The 22,572-nt window shown below is 38.6% G+C and overlaps 2 protein-coding genes across 2 annotated transcripts; one reads left to right on the top strand and one right to left on the bottom strand.

Moving 5' to 3' along the window:
- Positions 1 to 433: 433 nt before the first annotated feature.
- On the top strand, positions 434 to 4,090 carry LOC113655399 (p53 apoptosis effector related to pmp22). The gene is made up of 3 exons (XM_027165910.2): positions 434 to 748; positions 2,067 to 2,207; positions 3,007 to 4,090. The coding sequence occupies exons 1-3, from the start codon at positions 544 to 546 to the stop codon at positions 3,216 to 3,218; spliced, it is 558 nt and encodes a 185-aa protein (XP_027021711.1). The 5' UTR covers positions 434 to 543; the 3' UTR covers positions 3,219 to 4,090.
- A 9,837-nt stretch (positions 4,091 to 13,927) lies between these two features.
- Positions 13,928 to 22,286, bottom strand: tnfaip3 (tumor necrosis factor, alpha-induced protein 3). The gene is made up of 9 exons (XM_027165847.2): positions 21,999 to 22,286; positions 20,543 to 20,889; positions 17,300 to 17,490; positions 16,824 to 16,965; positions 16,531 to 16,701; positions 16,250 to 16,430; positions 15,136 to 15,986; positions 14,664 to 14,857; positions 13,928 to 14,562 (listed from the first exon to the last, which is right to left on the bottom strand). The coding sequence occupies exons 2-9, from the start codon at positions 20,847 to 20,849 to the stop codon at positions 14,299 to 14,301; spliced, it is 2,301 nt and encodes a 766-aa protein (XP_027021648.1). The 5' UTR covers positions 20,850 to 20,889; positions 21,999 to 22,286; the 3' UTR covers positions 13,928 to 14,298.
- Positions 22,287 to 22,572: the final 286 nt, after the last annotated feature.

The raw sequence follows: 22,572 nt of genomic DNA on the forward strand, positions 1-22,572 counted from the left end.
TGTTGCCACAGTGGTATATACTATTCACTTCTGTTGCCTAACCAGGATGAAGCAGTTAAGAGCTTAAGGCATTAACTAGTGGTTAAGGTGTTGGACGACTGATCAAAAGGTTGTGAGTTCGAATCCCAGGTCCACCAAGCTGCCACTTGCTGGACCTCTGAACAAAGCTCTTTAACCCTCAGATGTATAAAACTTTAAGTCATTCTGAATATGTTCGTCTGCTAAATGCTGTAAATAAGCTATAGGTTTTTTTATTATAGAAAAATAAGTATGTTGTTTTTATATCACCGAATCTCCTATTTGTGTTCTGTTTAATCGATTTCTTTTACTGCTTTTAAAGAATACATACATTTAAAAAAAAACAAAAAAAAAATTGTGTGTGGCTCCTCCTGCTGTGTATCAGGGTGTGTACATGTTCAGGTTACACTGGGTGGAGAGTCTGTAGTTTAGTGAGACACAGAATAGGCGAACAAACAGGACGACTGACTTGACCCTCCGAGCAGTGAACACACACACAGACACACACACCATCGCGTTTCAGACATGTTTCGTTGTGGCATCGCGTATCCCCGCTGCAGGTGGATTCTGCCTCTTCTCCTGCTTTTCGCCATCATTTTTGATATAATCGCCATCGCGGCTCAGTCCGGATGGGTGGAGGACGAAGACGCTAAGTCGCATTATGCCAGTATGTGGGATCAGTGCCGAGGACGCAATGAGGTCTGGAGTTGCAAGTCTCTTATGGAGTTCTGTAAGTTTCACCAACAGTTATAACAACGTTCGGTGTTTATTTGTTAACTTTTTTTTCTGTTAACTGATTTTACCTAAAGCTGCGCAGGTACCCTGCTCTCTTTCGATGTATTAGGCTAAAACGGTGTATTATAGTACGTAAAAGATTCACTTTTCTATCTATATGGATGTCTATTTAGTTCTATCTTAAGTTAAAAGTAAAAATGAAGTAACTACGGCAGAGAGCTGTGAGTTTAATAAACACGAACTGTTGAACACACGGAATTTCCCGGAATTTCAAGCTCGCCCTCTATAAGGAAGCCGCTATCTTCATAACACACGTTCGCACTTTCGATATAAAATGTTGTCAGTAATTTATATTTATATATTTATTTTTTGTGTGTTACTTTAAGTTTTATTTTTAGAAAACGTTTTATGTCTTATGGCGTTGTACACCTGACCTATGGTAATAGGAGTAAAAGGAAAAGTTTGCCTTTGATACTTTTTTCAATGAAACTAAATTTAAAGACATATACATTTAAGTTAATTTACAAGAAAATGTCTGAAAGATAAGTTGTTAGACCAGTAGCCAGACTTTTGTGTTTGTGTACTACACAGGTGTGTGTGTGTGTGTGTGTGTGTGTGTGTGTGTGTGTGTGTGTGTGTGTGTGTGTGTGTGTGTGTGTGTGTGTGTGTGTGTTTTTTTCAGGGGCCGAACGCCATTTTGTCTGTTTGCTAGCCTGGTTCTCTTTTAAATGTCTCTATATTCGATGTTGTATGAGCACGACAGTGTTTACTTTGCCATTTAGACTCAAATGCCTTTTTATTTTACATACAAATGAGTCAAAATTCATTACAAACACGTATTGTTAAAGGAGTGTCTGACCATAAATACTTACCAGATAGTTTGAACTAGTTTTACAACCTACACTCAACCCAGTGCTATAAACTGTTTTAGTATTGCAGGTCAGTCCTATTAAGTAGAAGATAACAACAAAAAAAAGTCTGAACTGTATCATCAGTCACACCTTTAAAGTACAACCAGCCCTAACAGTTAAATACCTGCTTGTGTTGGCCTCATTTTAAACCTAATTAAAAGAATAAAATAATGCCGCTGGATGGATTTTATATCTCCGTAAGTCATACTTGGTGGCAAGTATGTTTATAATGATACGATAACATTAATATATCTGAGACAAATTGAGAATTTTTCATGAAACTTTCATCTCGTATTGTTTATGTCCATTAACATAGTATGTGTGTCAAATCAAGAAGCTTTTCTGTGTGTGTGTTGAGTAATGTTCTCACAGAAATCATATTATATGTTTTGTTTTTCACAGCATGGGCTCAGGCTGTCGCTGCACTGATGATCATCGGCCTCATCATCCTCATCGTAGCCTTTATCATCTCCTGTGTGGCGCTCTGCTGTACCCTTAATATTCCGCTCATGCCACCAATTGCATTGCTCCTCATTATTGTCGGTAAGAACAGCTTTGAATTATGAGATTTGGTCTGTGTTTAAATAAATGTCAGCGATTAACCTCTTGTCTGAGAAGATATAAGAAAAAAACTAAACTTAGTTCTGTATTACAATAAGCACATGAGGGACAATATTCATAAATAGTAGCTAAACTACTTATTTTACAACCGTACACTGGAAAAATGATGGCATCAGTCAGCACAAGTCTGAACAAGGGCAAGCCTTGTGCTCTGTTTTTTTTTTTTGAGGAAGTTCTGTATCTCTGATTACCGCCCTCAGCTTTGTTATGCTGGTTCCCTGTGGGGCTAGGAGTGGTTTCTAGGTTACTGAATCACTCCAAACACACACACAACACGCCTTAGCCTAAACGTCAATATGGTAGTCAAAACCTGTTATGACTTTCTCTGTAGTCAGACTATTTGGTCATCACATCATGACTGCCTTGTACAACATCAGCCTAGGTGGTAGAGCGGGAATAGCCTGTCCTCGAAGAGTAATAATCCTGGGTGGAGTAAGCTTATCTCTCTTACTCCTGTGAGAAAGAATTGCAGCTACACACCCCAAAGGGCGAGGCAGTTACACGTATGTGCAAGACTTTCAGTCTCGTCTCAGCCCGTCCCAGCGGCGTTGGAATCATTACTGTTTCTTTGGGCCTGGTTCTTTTTAGGAATTTTTAAATTTGAAAAGCTACTAGTATTTATGATGTGACTTTTACAGTCAGGTGTGCTACAGTCATATCATTCCATTGGTTCTTGTTTTTGTAATATGATCACATAATCTTGTGTGTTGTGTCATTTCAGCAATACTCCAGATCATCGCTCTGATAATTTACCCAGTGAAATTCAACGAACAAATCTTTGAAGGCAAATATAACTACACTTGGGCGTATGGTTTTGGCTGGGGAGCCACCATCATTGTAATTGGCTGCACAGTCCTGTTCTGCTGCCTGCCCCGCTATGAAGACTATCTCACTGGCTCAGCAAAGACCAAGTACATCTACACATCAGCCTAGAAGCCCTTTCTGTCCTACTATGCATTGCACAAATGCTCTCAGAACTGTCTGACTTTAATAGCAATTTTAAAGCTCCAAACAGGAATTGGCACAGCCTGCTCAAGATAGGATCAAAGTCTACTTAAAGAGAATATGGGATACATGAACAGTATTTTCTGCCTTAACATGGATTATTTATAGTAACATTTAATTGCATGCCCTGACAATACTGGTCATAGCTGCTTATGTCCTTCGAGGCCACATTTCAGTTTTTGTCACTATCTTCTGATATGATTTACTTTTTCTGTTTCATGTAGACACAAAACCAGTGGGTCCTCATCAAAGCACCAGTGTAAAAATCTTACCTATAAATGCTGACCGTTTTTATCGAATAATTGAATAATAATTCATGTGGACTTGCACAGACATTTTAGTAGACAGCATTGCTAAAAAAAATTTGTAGAGTAATATTAGTATTACAAGAATTCAGTTGTGTTTTAGAAACCTTAATCTCATACTGACAATATAGAGAATACTTTTTAAAGATAATATTTTTATAGTCTATAATGCTACTCTTCTCAGATGCTTGTATAGGTTGTGTGTGGTGTGAATGGACTGATGAATGTTTCTGTTGCTTGAGCAAATGCCTTTTACACTTACAACTTTGTGTGTGTGTGGATATAAAGATCGGAGAGAGAGATATATTTTAGGGAAAGGTCTTCTGTAGTTCAACACTGCAAAATATTCTAAAGGGTTTCCAGGTTTTTGGATTGTTTTACTTTTTTTTCAACTAAATGTTAACACTAACATGCTGTTTTCATATTTGTGGTATTTTAATACATTTTTTTTAGTGCTTATTGCAAACCAATGCATAATAAAGCTCCAATACCAATCATGGACTCTATTTTGATTCTTTGCACCATTTGTCCTTTGAGAAGTTAAAGACAAGTCTACATTAATATATGAATTGCACATTTTTTTTCACATAAATGAGCTGGCAGTACTTAATTCAGTTAAAAATGAAAGGTTTTCTCAGCTCCCTGGCCTCCAGTTTGATCCTGAACACAGGCTACTTGTCTGTGGAGTTCTGTATGTTCTTCAAGTGGCTGTGTGGGTTTCCTACAGGTTCTTAGGTTTCCACTCACCTTCAGAAAACATAGCAGTTGGTACCCTGGTAATCAAATTTGCCCTTAAGTGTGAAGGCTGTCCTGTGAAGAGCTGGCATACTGTTAAGGGTGGGCTCTCAAACCCCTGTGATCCTGACCATGATAAATTATTTGCTTACCATAGATGAATGAATTGTAACCTCATATATGAGATGTTTCCTTATGGGACTAAAAAAAATCCTTATGGGACTAAAAATACCTTATGGATGACACTCCAGTAAATTGGGACACACATTTTAAATTAACAATGCACTGTATTTTACATTTGGATATGGGTTTCAATTTAATTTAATTTTGTAGGAAAAGCTTGCAAATAAATTCTTGTTCCTGTGCATGCAAGATAGCACAGTGTTATGAATTAACCATGTACAAAATCCATTACATTCCTGTAACCTTCCTTAGTGGTAGTTCTGTGCTCTTGTGTGAAAATCTTACTGATGCAATTCTTCACTCTGTCTCACACACACCAGAGTTGTAATCAGGGTTGCCATGTTTTTGTTTGTTTGTTTTTACATCATTTAAGTTTTGGAATTAGGAAGCAAGACCTTTTTAGGAAAGTGAATGTGTGAGTGGGACGACTTGTTTAGCTATGATTTGCAAAACCATTTCTGGAGGGGAAGGAAAGCATTACAGAGTGTCCCTACTAAGCAATGAGGCACACTTTTCAAAAAGGCACATTTTTCCCACCCAAGAAGTGAGAAAACAAAGATTATCTCCCTTTTTTTGGGGGGTTTGGGGGTCCTGCAAAGATTGTTTAATGAACTAAGTAAAGAAGCTTTGGCATGCAAGGAAATCCTCATTTATTTCCTAATTTTATTTCTCACAACTCTCAAGGAAGCCATATTCATATTAACTCCATATTCAGTGTATTCTTCTATCCTTCAGATCAGAAATAATAATTTATTTTAATATAATAATAATAATAATAATAATAATAATAATAATAATAATAATATTTGCACACAATTTTTCTACTTTACCTGAAAAATGCATGTTTTATCTAACATGGGACAATCACAAAAGATATTTATTTAAAAAAAAAAAAAAGTGGTTTACCATGATTGTATTCAGGTGCAGGTTATTACAGGAAGCCACCTATCAAAAGTCAGTTACCAGGTACGGAGAGAATTAGTCAGAGAAAGCTCTTCCTCTAGGCAGAGGTGTGGTGGTGATATGTTTTGTATATGTTTATTTTTATTATGTTTTGACTTGGTTAGGTTACCTCTTGATCTTCACTACACTGTTTGAAGGAATATGTGTATTTACCCTGAGATCACTCAGAGAACTTGGTCTAATTAATATAATATATTCACCAGGTGAATATATCATTTAAGGATTTTACAGCAATGATAGTGAACACTTGTACAGTCAGAACTTTTAGATTCATTTGTGAATCATTTTTCACTGGAAATGGACATTACAGTTCCAGCTTCCACACTAGAAACGGTCAAAGGGGGTAAATTCTTATGCAAGCACTGTAAATAAAACAGGATACCATCTTGCTTTTCAGATTGTCCACAACATTAAATAGTTTAAAACCACAATGTATTATTTATTAATGAAGTGCACATTTGTCATTGATGGGTAATCAATGTTAAACATGAGAAATAACACACTATAGGATGTGTTGATGGTTGTCATGGAAACGATACACACTGTAATGCAGAATCGAAAAGTGTGTACATTCTTGATGCACTATGTCAGTGTAGGCTGAAACCATAAGCGACGATAAGTACTGGCTTTCTTGTTTCTGTGTGAAAGGGAGGATTAGACTTAAGTGATGATTGACATGCCAAACCTGACACACCTGCTCGTCACAACATTGTCGTTCAGCACACTGTGTTACTGTTTGGTTAAGGATTTTTGAATAAAAACAATTACATACGTATGTTCATTTAAATGGTATAAAAGATATCATAATTATGTGATTTATTAGAGATCATTAACAACAATCTATGCAAGTGCATTAATACCCAGGTTTAACACTATAGCTTTATATGACAATGCGGAGGCTTGACCTGATAGTACTGTAATTATTAAAGATGAGCATGATTCCTGTGATACATACATCCATTAGCCATAACATGCCTAATATAGTGTAGAATCCCCTTCTGCTGCCTAAACAGCTCTGACCGGAATGAGATGTCTAAGATGGAGATGTTAGCAGCAGATTTCTGTAAGAAATCCCACAGGTGCTGGGATTTGGGGAATTTGGTGGCCAAGTCAGTACCTTGAGCCCTTTGTCATGTTCCTCAAACCATTTCTCGAACCCCTTTTGGCTTACCATCACACCCAAAGCACACAATAATCCAATAGATTTTCAGTCCCTATCCATGTGTCAATCATAATGCCTGTCAATCTACAGAAAAATATTTGATTTCTGCTAATGTTAATGACTAACCTCAATTATTTCATTTTAATTCATTTAATCATTTTAGGTACAAAACAGTGATGGTATGTCCCAACAATGGGCATTTGCAAAAGTCCTCCCATTCAAACGATCCTCACAACAGTTTATGTACATGTACATTTTAAAGCCCTTTCTTGCTAGAGCTCCAGTTTCTAAAAGATTTCAGCTGAACAAAGGTGTTGTTGTTGAAGAAGGATGTGCCAATCAGGCCACAGACAAGAAGTATGAATCATGTACAAAATGTCTATAGTCTTACTCAATCCTGGGCTGAGTGTGTGATCTATTGAACTGAAATTTTTTTTAAATGACAGACATTTCAGGGTTTTTACCCACAAGTGAAAAAGTTTTGTCCCAATTCCTGATTTATTTATTTATTTATTTATTTTCATGTTTGTCAAACTTTAATGTTTCAGATCATCAAACAAATTTAAATATTGGTCAAAGATAACAAAAGTAAACACAACATGCAGTTTTTAAATGAAGGTGTTTATTATTAAATAGACTGACAAAGTAAAGTAGACCAAAAGATCATCAAAAGCTTGGCAAAAGCATGCCAAGATCCAAAGAAATTCAGGAACAAATAAGAGAGAAAGTATTTGAGACTGGGCAAAAATGGCCTGCATGGCAGAGTTCCAAAACAAAAACTGCTGCTGAGCAAAAGAACATAAAGGCTCGTCTCAGAGTTGCCTTTTGGGAAAATACTCTGAACTTTTTGGAATGTGTGTGTCCCATTACATCTGGCGTAAATGTAACACTGCATTTCAGAAAAAAAACATCATACCAACAGTAAAATATGGTGGTGGTAGTGTGATGGTCTGGGGCTGTTTTGCTGCTTCAGGACCTGGAAGACTTGCTGTGATAAAAGGAACCATGAATTCTGTCTACCAAAAAAATCCTGAAGGACAATGTGTGGCCATGCTGAACTGAACTTGGTTTCTATAGAAGGACAATGATCCAAAACACACCAGCAAGTCCACCTCTGAATGGCTGAAGAAAAAAAATGAAGACTTTGGAGTGGCCTAGTCACAATCTTGACCTGAATCCTATTGAGATGCTGTGGCATGACCTTAAAAAGGCAATTCATGCTCAAACCCTCCAATGTGGCTGAATTACAACAATTCTGCAAAGATGAGTGGACCAAAATTGCTCCACAGCACAGTGACTCATTGCAAGTTATCGGAAACACCTGATTGCAGTTCTTGCTGCTAAGATTGCCCCAATCAGTTATTAGGTTTAGGGGCAAGCAATTTTTCACACAGGGTCATGTAGGTCTGGATTTTTCCCTTTAAATAACAACCTTCATTTAAAAACTGCATGTTTTGTTTACCTGTGTTATCCTTGACTAAAATCTAAATTTGTTTGATGATCTGAAACATTAAAGTGTGACAAACATGCAACATAATAAAAAAATCAGGAAGGAGGCCAACACTTTTTCACACCACTGTACTTGCTCATTTACAAATATAACATTATACACCTGCTGTACTATAGCAGATGTATCATTAAAGCATAAAACTCGATAATATTTAATAATATATAATATATATAATAAAGGGTGGAATAAAATTGTACTCACTTGCAATGTTAACGAAGGAGCATTTTGCCACTAGATGGCAGCATGTCCTTTTTTTATACATCATACCTTTTTTTCAATGACGTCATTACTGTTGTCTAGCCATGATGTCACTAAAAAATCTGGTGGGGAGACAGAAAGCTTCACTCTAAAAAGGTTTCACTATCGAGAGAAATGATAAATTTTTACACCATGCTATTTATAAATTGGTTTTATAATGTCAGTTTTTGTTAAATCATGTACTCAGACATCTTTATATAAACTGTTATTTATTAATAAACTAAATAACAATTTCTCTCTCTCTCTCTCTCTCTCTCTCTCTCTCTCTCTCTCTCTCTCTCTCTCTCTCTCTCTCTCTCTCTCTCTCTCTCTCTCTAGTGAGAGATAGTGAGATAAAGATCTACAGAGAGATAGATGCCTTAGCCTCACCTACAGAATGTGCTTAGGGGCACAAAAAAGCCCTAAAATCAAAGTCAAACTTTACTACTCATTTGAACCAATTGTATTGACTGCTTGTTCCAACTGTGAGTCAAATTGTGACTTACTGAAAAGTTACCCAAAAAGAAAGCACCTGACAAAGTGATTCCCCTACATGTCTTAAATGTTCCCCATGTGCACTCCCCCACTTTAGCTATGCTGGAACTCACTGGTGCTGTGGCTTCTCAGGCCTGCTTCATTTGACTCGAGCGAACTCAGAAGTGCTGTTTTCACCGGGGACAACCCCCTGAACTCCAAACTTACAGCTTTTCTTGAATCAGAATGAAATGCTGGTCAAATTTACGGGATCTGGTTTCTCAACCGAGGATGAGTCACCATGGACCATAAGACTACTAGAAAGGGCCCTGAATCAGATAGCAGCGTGTAAACTATTCCTGGCTGTAACCTTCTCATGGCATCACAGGGGATTCTGCTTCTTATACAGATTTATTGACACCTTTATGTAGGATATAAAATACACAAACACCTGCAGGACCTACAATAAGGTCAAAAAAGATAGAAACTAAAAACAATTTCTTGTAGGTGAATAGGGCATATTTACTGTAATTATGAATGGTGTCTTTTCTTTCACTTTCTCATTTGAAAAGCATCATGAACTTAGTACCGGGGTAATTTCCACTGACTACTGAGATACCACTACTGAACCAGATTAATCTAGATACACTTTTAAAAATAAATACAGCATGATACATGTCAAAAGTTCGTCTCTACAGTAATATATGTTGAATAAATCTATATCTATCGGTATTTTGCTTAGAGTAAAAAATGTTTATTATATCCTAAACATTAGTCATAATTCCTGTCTGAACATGTTAAGGAAAACTTTGTGGAATGTACCTTGAGTGATCAGATCAATACTGGAACTTTTCCTGATGTAATGTATGAGTCATTGGACATAGCTACACATTAAGGCATATGGAATTCCCTTTCCATTCCATACACTAAACACACATGTCGTTGGTATAAAAAAAAAAGGTCAAACATCCCATATACTCTCTTTGAGGTTTGTTTTTTTTGTTTGTTTGTTTTTCCTCCACAAAATTTACTTCCTTCATCAACCTGGGAATTACCAACAATCACAATACAGAATAATTGGCTTTATAGTGTCTTTAATTTTCTTTGAATCAAATTAAAGTAAAAGGTATGCAAAGAATTGCAATGTTTGTTATGATGTATTATTACATTTTAAAGCATAAAACCAAGCAGTCCAAATATATAAAGATACAGTATATTAATTAATACAAAAATGTATTTGGTGTAATTTCACATGTTCTCTTCATGTACATATGGGATTCCTCAGGACTCTCCAGTTTCCTCCAAGATGGTAGGTTCACTAGATACTCTAAATGGCCCTGAAGAATGAATGAATGAAAGTGATAGAATAAGGATACGTATGATTTACAGTGGGTACGATAGATAGATAGATAGATAGATAGATAGATAGATAGATAGATAGATAGATAGATAGATACGTATGATTTACAGTGGGTACGATAGATAGATAGATAGATAGATAGATAGATAGATAGATAGATAGATAGATAGATAGATAGATAGATAGATAGATAGATAGATAGTAATAGAATAAGGATACGTATGATTTACAGTGGGTACGATAGATAGATAGATAGATAGATAGATAGATAGATAGATAGATAGATAGATAGATAGATAGATAGATAGATAGTAATAGAATAAGGATACGTATGATTTACAGTGGGTACGATAGATAGATAGATAGATAGATAGATAGATAGATAGATAGATAGATAGATAGATAGATAGTAATAGAATAAGGATACGTATGATTTACAGTGGGTACGATAGATAGATAGATAGATAGATAGATAGATAGATAGATAGATAGATAGATAGATAGATAGATAGATAGTAATAGAATAAGGATACGTATGATTTACAGTGGGTACGATAGATAGATAGATAGATAGATAGATAGATAGATAGATAGATAGATAGATAGATAGATAGATAGATAGTAATAGAATAAGAATACGTATGATTTACAGTGGGTACGATAGATAGATAGATAGATAGATAGATAGATAGATAGATAGATAGATAGATAGATAGATAGTTAGTTAGTTAGTTCACAAGATCCGTGCTCATTAGAGCAGCTTTGGTTCATAAACTCTTCATAATCCGTCTTGTCAGCTGGTGTCATTTAACTGGCAGATATTTTTCACCAAAAAGCTGAATGTAATTGTGACAGTCTGGAGTTTAAACAGAGAGACAAGATAAGGTAGTCTCGTTTAAGACAGCATTTTCCATTTATTAACATCAATAACAATTTAGTCAGCGACACAGTAGTGTTGAGCAGCATCTTTGTTTTTACATGTTCTCCCCCGTTCCCTTGTTACCGCCCACCTTCAAAAAAAAAAACTACCTGTAGGAGGAATGGAAACTCTAAATGGGTGTGAATGAGTGTCCAACTCATACCTAATGTCCTTGGGATAGTCTTCAGATCCACTGCAACACTGACCGAGGTAAAGCATTTACAAAACATGAGGAAATGAACACATTAGACATGAATATCAAAACAGAACTTTTTATTCCCTAAACATTAATAACTTTCATATCTTCACAACAGTTTCTGAGTTACTTTAAGGAATGAAATTAATTTTAAGGATGGTCAGGGTTATGTTGGACCTGGATCTTGGGAACACTGAACACGAAACAGGAATTGCAACCCTGCATAGGGTAACATGCACCCGCATTCACATCTAGTGTAACCAGTCCACAGTGGATTGTGGTTTTTGGACAGTAGTAGAAAACCACAGAACTTGAAAAAGGAACATGCATACAAATAATATTCACTGCATCACTAGGAACTAAAAATAACGTTCTTTATTTATGACACCAGAATTTTTTCTTAGGCTACTGAAGTTTGAAGTTTCCATAAAATTTTTTTGTGGACACCAAAAGGTCCTAAAGATAAACAGAAAAGTAATGTTAGCTTATCGTTGTGTAACTGTGCTATTTTCAGACATTCACACTGACTGCAAGGCAGGCAGTGGGTAAATGGTAGGCAGATGATAGGCATGGCACCCACGCATGTAGCGGTTCTTTCCCCCGCCTCCTCTGAATGTCCCCTCCCTCTGAGATGCTTTCCATCCAGCAGTGAGTAAGCGGCTTGGGGGCCGCTGCTGCTCTGCCTACCCATCACACACAAGCTTGCGTGGGCCAACTTTCACAACACAATTATTCGAAAGAGTGACAAAAAAAAAAAATTACCGACAAAAATGCCAAAAAAAAGAGAGGGAGAGAAATCTAAAAAAAAAAGGCTCGCAAACCATGTGTTGTAATTCGTGGTCACAAAACTTCCTGACACAAATGACAGAGTTCCTGTGTTTCAACTTCAATTATGTGTCGACTTCCTCTGCCTTTGTGTACCGGTGTTTTACACAAGATCTCAAACATTAGAGCACATTACCGTCAGTGCTTATGACATTTTTGTATTTTACTGTAAAGTTAATAGCGAAACCTGTTCACAAGTATCACTTCTCTAAAGTCTTTATCACAGTTCTCAACCTCACTGTAACTGAGGATTTTCAGCTGACTGATTATGAACTAAATGTACTGCAGGCTATAGATCTGACAATTAGGGCACTACACAGGGTGTAGGAGTCTTCATTGGGAGTCTGAGGAGACCTTTGAGAAAAAAAGAAAAGGAACAGAAAAAAACAAACAAAAAAAAAAACACCAAGCCAATGTTACTTTTGCTATTAAAAATAATTTATTACTGAACGACATATAAATAATTATTATAACACAATACAGATACTGTTTATTGTGAATAAATACCAAACACATCCCCCCTACCCACAAAGAAAAAAATGATATATATATATTTTTTAACTAGATCTACAGTTGGAATGTAACTATGTCAGAAATAAGTCAGAAATACCTCAACTAATTCCAGAGCAGCTTATTACGTTCTGTGCAAATTGGTGATCTGAATTTTGAATTCAGATTCAGTAGTTGAAGAGCCAACACTCTTAATTTCTACAAATGATTGGACTGTGAATTGTTCTCAAATACGTCTTTTGACTGAAGCACGTCTGCATATCTCTAGTCCTCGTACGTCACCACTACGTTAGCTGTCAGAATGGAAATGTCTAATGCACATGCTTGTTCGTCGGTGTTGCCAAACAAGCCAGCAAGTTTTTCCATGTTCATCTCTATGCAATCACTGGGAGCATTTGGGACATTTTTTGTTGTTTTCGTTTTTTTGTTTGTTTTCTGCATACCAACTGTATGCAAGAGAGGCATCATGTGAATGTAGCAGAAGTAAATTTAAGGGAAGGAAGCTCCCTTGTAAGAAAAAAAATGCAGATAAAACTAGGTACTAACAATTCTAAAAGAGGATGAACACAACGCACGGGTGTGTTTACTTTTGGATTTGTGTGGTTTTTTTGTTTGTTTGTTTGTTTGTTTTTTAAATAAATGAGTCTATCCTGTCACTGCATGCACGGTTCTTCCTGGTTGAAACTTCTATGACTTTGATGTGGCGATTCTCTTCACAAGCGAGTGTTTATGTGGTGTTTGTTAAGGTGTGATGAACCTGTTTTTATTGCACTTCGGAATATTTTTTTCTTCTTCTTTTTTTTTTTTTTTTTAGCTACAGGAACATGTTAGAATGTATCCAACATCACCTAGTGCCATAGCTATTAAACGTAAACAGACCAAACGAAGTCCAGAACAAGGCGAAATCGGGTGTGTAATCGTTTCAAGCACGAGCAGGCCACAAAAAAAAGTGAACAATGACAATAAAACCCAAAAATTGAATAAATAAATAAAATCTCAAAGGCATCAGGTTCATTTTGGCAGCAGACATCAAATGGTGCAGCAGAAAATAAAACTGGAGCTCTGCTTTGCAAACACTCATTGGCACTTAACCTACATTGTAAGAAATAAACTGTTTTTTTTCTGAGGCCTCTGAAACCCTGTAGCTGTGGCTCCTGTATTTCTTACTGGCCCCACTGGCTTACTGCAGTCTGCAGTGGGAACGTACATCAACTTGGTCATAATTATTCTGGAAGTTACTTTGGTCAGATTTTCACCGTGTTTAATTCACAATTGGAAAGAAATATTTTGAAGATGCTCCCCCTCCCCTCCTCAATTTTTTTTCAGCAATGTACAAACTGATTACAATCTTATTACCCTGTTTGATATAAATCACAGATAGCACAGATGTACGCAACTGGATGCCAGTGTATCATCAGTTTCTTTATATCAACAGCCCCATCTCTATCTTATTCACATAGAAAAATGTTCAAAACTTTGCTTGAGAGGTAAATCGCCAGTGTTACACTGCTGCTGGCACCCAAAAACAGGTGGCTCAGTTAGCTGTGGGAAATCCGCATAGGAGAGGATTCGCACACATATGTGTGCAAAGATTCTAGTCCCCTCTTTGGAAAAAGGAAGTTGGTTGCGTCAGCCCCGGTATATCTGCTTGAAGTGGTCACACTCATTGCAGTAGCCTTGTTTTTCCTGGTTGGCATAATGATCACAGCCTTGTGTCCTGCAACGCTGCTTGCTCTTCTCTTTTGGCGCGTGGGCACGACGACCCTCACGCTGCCCTCCACGATTCATGCAGTCCGGGCACAAGTCCGTGCAGCCAGGTGATACATTCTTACAGCCGCTGCGTCTGCAGTGGGTCTGGCTGAGTGTCGCCATTGGACGTGATTTGGGCGCTCGCTAATGGCAAAGGATAAATAAGTAAATACGCAAGTAAGCAAAACAAAACAAATTTCAATTAACACTGTCAGCAGGCAGTGTCACAGAGAAGAATAACTCACCAAGACTGGAGGAGAAGTGGAGCCTCTGCTAGCAGCTTCATTAAATCTGGTGCTCTGCTCCTTCACGTAGCACTTGTTGCAGTAGCCCTCGAGCATGGCTTTGCCCATAGCGCCACAGCCCTGCCCACGACACCGTACGTTCTGAAAACCTGCCTCTGATGTATTTCTGGGCTGCACCACTGCTGGAGCTCCCTCTGCATTAAAAACAACACAAGGACATAAGTGACTCTCATGCTATTGTGTGTTTGCCAAAAATTTACTGTGTATTTGCTAGCTAGGGTTGATATAATGACAATGCCTAAAATCATTATAAAAACCTCACTTAAACTAAACTAAAACTACTTCTTATGCACCTGTTGAATAATTACATGAAGATCAGATTAAAGTTCCATCACTCAAAGATAATCTTCAAAGTTCAACTATCTTTCATTTCCTGCTATTCACATGTGTGTTGACTAGTTTTTCCACTTACGGTGATTGGTCTGATAGTCCACATAACAAATGGTACAGAATCCTAACTTCTCGGCAGTGCCAAAGAATTGGCAGCCTGAGCGTTTGCACTGGCGCGCTGTCTGTGTGTGCCATGTGTGCCCAGTGGTACCAGGACGCTCTGGCTCTCTGGATGGCACCCATGCTGGCATGTCCATTCTGGGCTCCTGCTGCTGGTCAACAGCACTTCTCTGCATGCAGGGTGGACAAAGGCCATTGAATGTCCGAGAGGCTTCCTGCCGACATGCACTACATTGCTCTGCATCTTTTTCTCTATTTTTTTCCCGATCTCTGGTGCCTGGGCCCCACTGAGCGTGTCCCCAGCCATGGGCAGGGCCTTGGGGCTGCCCGTTACCTGCCTGACGGGCATTGAAGCAGCGTTCGCACAAGCCATCATGCTCTACACTGAGCGTGAACAGACAGTCAGGTGTCTTGCACTTCATGGCATGTGTCTCACTGTACAGGCTCAGGCTGGGTGCAGTCGGTGGTGCTGAGCGAGGGCTCGGGATCGTTGGCTCGGATGGTCCGTTGACGTGGTTGGTCCGATTGGGACGGCTGGCGACAGCCTCGTGCTTACCGCTGGCACGCCGCTTTTCAAAGCACTGGTGGCAGTGCGGCTGTGTGTCCACCGAGACGTAGAAGGTGCAGCGTGGTGTGGCACAGCGAATCTCTATCAGTGACAACTGTGAGACAGAGAAGGGTGGTGGTGCCTGCTGCGATGTGGGTGCCCACAGTGCATCTTTGTCCTCCTGCCACCGCTTGTACTCATGATTCACCAGCTGCATGTAGTCTTCCATCAGGTTCATGTCTTCAGGCAGATTGCCCTCATCAAGGCTGATGAGAAAATGAGGTACAGTCTTATTAGACCATCAAGTCAGCAGAAGGCTAATTGTGATGTATGGTTAAGAGGACACTACTCAGGTGCCAAACAAATTAAATAAAATGTACATGTTTAAATTATGAATTATAAACTTCTGCATCATTTTTATTTGAGTTCTAAAGGCCCTAGTAAAGAACTTCAACTGTTGAACTACAACAGCAGATTACATCTTGAGTGAGTCTAATGGAATCAGTGGTGCTGTTTATATGGTTCATACCGGGCTGCCCTGATAATCTTTGTGGGTTCATAACCCACGCCTATGACTGGGATCTCCATGAGCATCAGATATTCATTTAACAGCCGCTCTTTTTGTTGCTGCTCCTTTTCTGTCAAGAAGTGAATGCGCAGTTCCTCAAAGCCTCCCCTTCCTGAATTAATCAACGGTAGGGCTCGAAATTCTGAAAAAGACATCAGGATATTATAAAAAAAAAATGTTAAAACATAAGAAACAACATTTCATACAGTAAAAAATATAGGGTAACCAATTCTGAGCTGTACCTGGGCCACTGTCTTTGATTGTGATTAAGGGTGCAAAGTGTTGCGAGTCATAGCCGAGCACTATGGGATATTTGTAGCACTCTCCTGGAGGCCAGTGAAGAGGCAAGTAAATGCCTCCTACATTGAGGGGGGAAAAAGAGGAACCAGACTTCATACTTCTCAGCACTTGATCTGTGGATAAAGAAAAAAAGGGAGTTTAATTTACTTTGTACAAGCTGAGCAAATACAGGTGTTGGGGCAAATTAACAAATCAGTAAAAAAGCTCGTAAATTCTCTGGAGACAGTAATCATACCTGCAATTACAATAATTGGCCTGCGCAGGATATTTGACAGCACAAAGATGTGGATGTCTTCCAGGGAGTCAAACTGTAGGCCGTTGCTGCTGGTCACAGGAGATGCCATATCAACTATCTTCTCCCATTCCTCTTCCCAGTTCTGCAAAACAAAAAAGGATAAACATTTCTCATGACCCACAATCCCACAGCTTAGGAATTTGAAACCCCAGGCACACCCTGAATAAAATTTGCCATGCAAAAAAAAAAAATGCATTGGGCACCAGAGCAGGTAGACAGACTATAGATATGGTTTCTTCTACTTTGATAAATCAAGTAGCTAAATTTTCCCTGAAACCTTTTAACAGTATGTGGGGACAAATATTTAATATCAGCAGGTCTCGAGGCCAAACCACAAGCCTCCATTCTGTCCACTGATATTTCGGTGGCTTGGCATTTGGCAAGTATTTTGTACTAGAGTGTATGTATGTAGTCACCTTGGTGCTGTAGCGCAGGCCGGTCTGGGTGAACTCCTGGGAGTGTAGCAGCTCTGTTTGAAAGCGTGCCCTGAAATTGCTCGTGTCTGTCTCTTTGAGCACGGCGTAAAGGGTTTTCCGCAGGACCAGGTCTGTGTCCTGCACACCCAGCATGTACTGTGAAGCTGCATGAAGCAGGCAATTTCCATCACCTAGACAAAACAAATAAGGAGCATGACTTCAATGCCTCGTGTGAAGTACAAGCGTGAGGCAATTGGACTGCATTTAAACACAAACACTAAACTTTCAAATGCAACGATGCCTTAAATCACACAGTCATTAGGATTTTAAACATTTCAGAATTCGCACCCGTCTATCAGAACTGCACAAAACACAATAAACTATTTGAGTTTGATCTGACAAGAATCAAAAGGAGCAAAAAAGGGCAGAGTTGAGTGTGTGTGCTGCAGACTGACTTGCAGTTCCGGTTTGAATGCTCTCTTTTCTAGGCCGCCTCCACAAGCTCAAAAGGGTATTTTTTTCCTTTGACAAAAAAAAAAAACAAAAAAAAAACCCAATGGCTAAAAGCCAAAAGAAAATGAAATATGCTCTTATACATGATGTAAAAAGCACCAGGCATTTAGTTATAAGACTATAGCAGATATCTGTGTGCTTTGGGCTTTGCTGCTAAAAAAGAATTCTGGTGCCATAAGAGATACAATTAGGTGTTTAGTCAGGCAGCGTGACAAAAAAAAAAGAACTGGGGAATTTCCAACATGCTGCTAGAACAGTTAAGAGCTATCTATTACAAACGACCATATATCTTTTAAAAGAGGAAATAAGCCTGACAGAAATCTTAAAAAGTACAGAAATGACACTTCTCAATGGAACTATAGCAGAAAATGTATGCATGTATGTATATATATATATATATGTATGTATGTATAATACACACAGAACTGGTGTTTTGCTTTTTTCATGTTGTTAGGTGTGGATATGGATTTATTAAAACACATGAAACAATAAAACAAATGATACACAATTGGCTAAAGAATCCAATTATAATAATTGGGGATTGGTAGGGGATACATAAAGCTTTTTAAAAATAATAAAATTGTTACAGAACTATATAACTATATGTACAATATATAAATAATATACACATGTATATACATATATATGTATGAATGTGTGTGTAATTATATATATATATATATATATATATATATATATATATATAAAATGTAATGCACATGTAGGCATATATATATATATATATATATATATATATATATATATATATATATATATATATATATATATATATATAACACAACACACATGTGCATGTGCATCACATTATGTGCCTATTAACAGAAGAACTACATTCCACTGAAGGGTTTTTTTGAGGTTGTGCAACTGGTGTGGCTCCTGGTAACAAGCAGCTCTAAAACAAGGCTATAACACGACAGCAAGGAAATTCCCCAGCAAGCGATTTGCTCTGATTAAGTGCCGCGAGGCCGGCAATGCAGCTTTTTCTTCCCCTGCTCAGGTCTTGAGACAGAAGAGTAGCTGGACTTTCCAAAGGGGAGGGACCCAATTCAGTCAGTCAGGAATGTCAGTCTGCTCGCTAAACTTTTAATATCACAATAGGAGCCTCCTAGGTTTTTTCAAATTCCATGAAGGTGTCTGTACATACGATTACCTTAAACATGGAACAAAGCCGAGGGTTTTCTGGCCAACTTGTGGCTTGTGATCCAAGCAACCTTATTGTTTTTTTTTTTATTATTTAATTTTGGTTATTAAATAGTTTTATACATCATAAACTAAAGTGTGATGGGCCTAAATAAATCATATCTTAAATGATGTGTTCCACTTAAATAACACACATTGTGAAACTGCCTCTTCAATGCATTTTCTAATTTTAGAATATTTCAGTATAATCTCTTTCTACATTGCAAGGGCAAAAAGTTTCCTCTCAGTTTGAGACTTGTTCTACATGACTACTCACTCAATCTGTAATGATTTTACATTACCAATGACAGTAAAATGTTACACAATGTAATACTTTAAAATATCTCCTCTTTACGATAGTAGCCACACTGCCAGAATGGTCATGAAAAATACAGCCAATTCCACCCATAAAAAACTACCCGTATATGGTTAGGCACCATCTGAGTGAATGAATAGCACCTAATGAGAAGGGAAAACTGATATGAAACACATGGAGTGGACATTCTGGAAATACCCAGACCACATCCTTATCTGCATTGATCAGTATTTCAGCCACAGCTTCTGAACATGGACGCAAAAATAAAATGAGTCAGATTTGTGGCCGCTGGCATGGACTGTCCTGTCCTTGCCCTTGTCCCAGTGTCACCTGATGGGATTAATTCTACTAACAAGCAGCCAGTTGGAGAACAGATCCTTCAAATCTATCATATTCATACCCCAGAATCATTTATGTCAAAACAAAGTGTTGAGTCTAAATCTTTCTGCTAGGAACTATAATAAACCAATAAAAACGCTATACTGATACAAGCATCTGAGAAATAGATTTGTTACATTTCTTAATGCATTGTGTTACTATAAAATTATAGCCCAGAACACTAAAGGAAAAAAATGTAAGAACTCCAAGGTTTGGAGATGAAGCATTACTTATCCACAATCAGACATAGAGCCTAACCTTGTGTTTACAGAAGAAATGTTCAGCTCATAGAGACCGTACTGTTAATGATGAAACGGGAAAGACCCCTAGATCAAATCACAATGAAGTGGGATGGCAGGGGGGACATCACTGTGACAGTTTAGGATTTTCCCATCAGTTCTGATATGCTCATGCAGCAGAAGAGTGGCGCCTTTCCCTGACTATTAACTCTTTGATCTTGCCCCAGTTCTTACCAGAGGTTCAGAGTGTTTTCTTTAAAAGCTTCAACAAGGCAGTCCTGATCTGAATAATATTCACCTCAGATAGAACTTAAAATGTAGATAACAATTTATCCTATTATTTTGAGAAAATTTCTGCATGAACTAGGAATCACTTCTTTTTAGAAGGACGTTATTGCCATTTGGCCCTTTTAGAAAACATCCTTCGGTCTCTAGTATAGACAAACTAATTGTAAAGGAAATTGCTGTTAATCAAAAGTAATCATTTAATTAGTTCTAGGTAAACATTACAACACTATAACTAAGACAACTCATCCATTGGAGCAAATAAAATCAACAGCAAACAAAGCTTTGAGCTGAACAAAAGCAAGGTGTTACCATTTGTTCGGAGTGGCACCAGCTTCTTGACTTCATAGCACCAGTTGAGCCTCTTCTCCTGCTCCAGTGAGGTCTGCATAGCCCGGTCCAAGATGGCCGACTGGATGATCTCACGGAAGGCCTGCGGGAACTGGCTCATCCGGATCATTTCCAGCGTGTAGCGGTGCATTCCACGAAGATGGTGAAGCAGACCACCACTAGCTGATGGTTTTACGACATCATGAGGAACTCGCTCACGGATCTTCATGGCCTTCAGGAGGTTACTCACAAACAGGAACTTGGGCAGGAAGTTTTGGCCCTGTGACATTGTGTTCTCTCAGGAAAGGAGCGGGGAAACCAGTTAAGCTCTGTGGGAAAATGACAAAACAAAAAGTGCATTAGCTTTCATTATTATTATTATTATTATTATTTTGGGAAGGCCTGTGTGTCTGACTAGTCTTTACATTTGGCGAACCTTAAATTTAGATTTGGTGAAGCACTGAAACCCGGATCACTGCCACTAACCTGGTACCATTCTATATATTATAATCCTACAGATCAAACCTGTAAAAAGACACTAGCACATGAGAGCCATGCACATGAGATGGCAAAGTGGTTTTCTTGCCATAGGATACAGTGTCATCGGTCAAGAGGAATAGATCATAAGACCTGACAGACTGGACTGGAATTGGGAACGATAGCATAAAAAGTGCATTTCCATTTACATCATTTGGCAGATGCCCTTATCCAGAGTGACTTACATTATCTCATTTTTTAAAATACAGCTGAGCAATTGAGGGTTATTAAGGGCCTTGCTCAGGGGCCCAACAGTGGCAGCTTGGTGGACCTGGGATTCGAACTCACAACCTTCCAACACCTTAACCACTAGGCTACCACATACCACAAGCATTTAGGCCTGACTTGTCTGAGGCAGTCTGAGGTAGTCTGAGGCAGGACAAGTTGCTCCAAAAGGTCTCCCAAAGAACAACCTGCGTGTCGTGAAAAGATTCCTCCTGGTATAAATTCAGCAGCATGGCGTTAAAGACACGAAAACAAACAGCACACGCGGGGGAGTGTTGTGTGAAGGAGCACACAGGCACAATAGAGACAGAGACACAAGGAGACGATGCGGCTTTTCTCCCATCTTCTTCTTCATCATCTTCTTCATCTTCTTGCTCAAGCCGCCTGACGCTTTAATTACGTAATTCATCCGATAAAGCCGTCAGATACAAACAATACAACGCTGTCACACACCTATACATGAGAACAAATTCACACACAGACGTTAAATAACTGATAACCGAGGCCTTTGAATCTAGTCATTCAGACTAAAAGGGACATTTTTCCAAACAATGGCTGTGAAATCCGTGGCGTTTAAACTGAGACGCGGTGGTAAAACGAAGCCCGTTTTGTCCTGTCATTGTGGCTCAGAGAGAGCAGCGCGGATAAAAGGCAAGAGACGGACTGAAAGTGTTACCTGTACAATATGTCGGGATCCGTTAAACAAAGCCCATAAGATGCTCCGGTTTGTCCGCCTGCTGCTGCTCCTGCTGTAGCCTTAGAGCTCCATGACGCCGTCAAACATCACGCACAGCCTCTTTCTCCGAGCGCACACATAGACGTGAGAGCAAAAAAACACAGCGTAGGATTTAAACGAGTCCAACACGACATCGATATTGATGTCAATAAGGAAATGCCGAAGGGGGTTTCCGAGGAGGTACTTTCCACTCGCGACCTATCATAAAACGAATTACAGCTTAAGCTTTTTAGCGTTCGTTCCTAGCGTGATGACGTCGAGTTCAAATCGCGATGACGCGATGACGCTCCTCGTTTAGCCACGCCGGTCGAGTCGAGTGTGGGCGTGTCCTGTTACTATTGTTATCCCAGTTTCGCTTTTTAAAAGTAATACGTGCTGGATGTGTTTCAGAGCGTGTACGACATGAGTGACTTATTATACACGGATATCGTAGAGAAATAAAACGTGATCCGACTAAGAATTAAGAACGCAGATGCTTGTTTGAAATGCTATTCCACCACATAGGCACATTAAA

Source organism: Tachysurus fulvidraco, chromosome 4, assembly GCF_022655615.1.
Source record: "Tachysurus fulvidraco isolate hzauxx_2018 chromosome 4, HZAU_PFXX_2.0, whole genome shotgun sequence".
Taxonomy (NCBI): domain Eukaryota; kingdom Metazoa; phylum Chordata; class Actinopteri; order Siluriformes; family Bagridae; genus Tachysurus; species Tachysurus fulvidraco.

Excerpts from the sequence above, each read along its gene's own strand:
- LOC113655399 (XM_027165910.2), top strand. The coding sequence starts at position 544 with ATGTTTCGTTGTGGCATCGCGTATCCCCGCTGCAGGTGGATTCTGCCT. Across the intron at positions 749-2,066 it reads CAAGTCTCTTATGGAGTTCT|CATGGGCTCAGGCTGTCGCT; the intron begins GTAAGTTTCACC and ends TGTTTTTCACAG. Across the intron at positions 2,208-3,006 it reads ATTGCTCCTCATTATTGTCG|CAATACTCCAGATCATCGCT; the intron begins GTAAGAACAGCT and ends GTGTCATTTCAG.
- tnfaip3 (XM_027165847.2), bottom strand. The coding sequence starts at position 20,849 with ATGTCACAGGGCCAAAACTTCCTGCCCAAGTTCCTGTTTGTGAGTAAC. Across the intron at positions 16,702-16,823 it reads GCCAATTATTGTAATTGCAG|ATCAAGTGCTGAGAAGTATG; the intron begins GTATGATTACTG and ends CTTTATCCACAG. Across the intron at positions 15,987-16,249 it reads AAGATTATCAGGGCAGCCCG|CCTTGATGAGGGCAATCTGC; the intron begins GTATGAACCATA and ends TTTTCTCATCAG.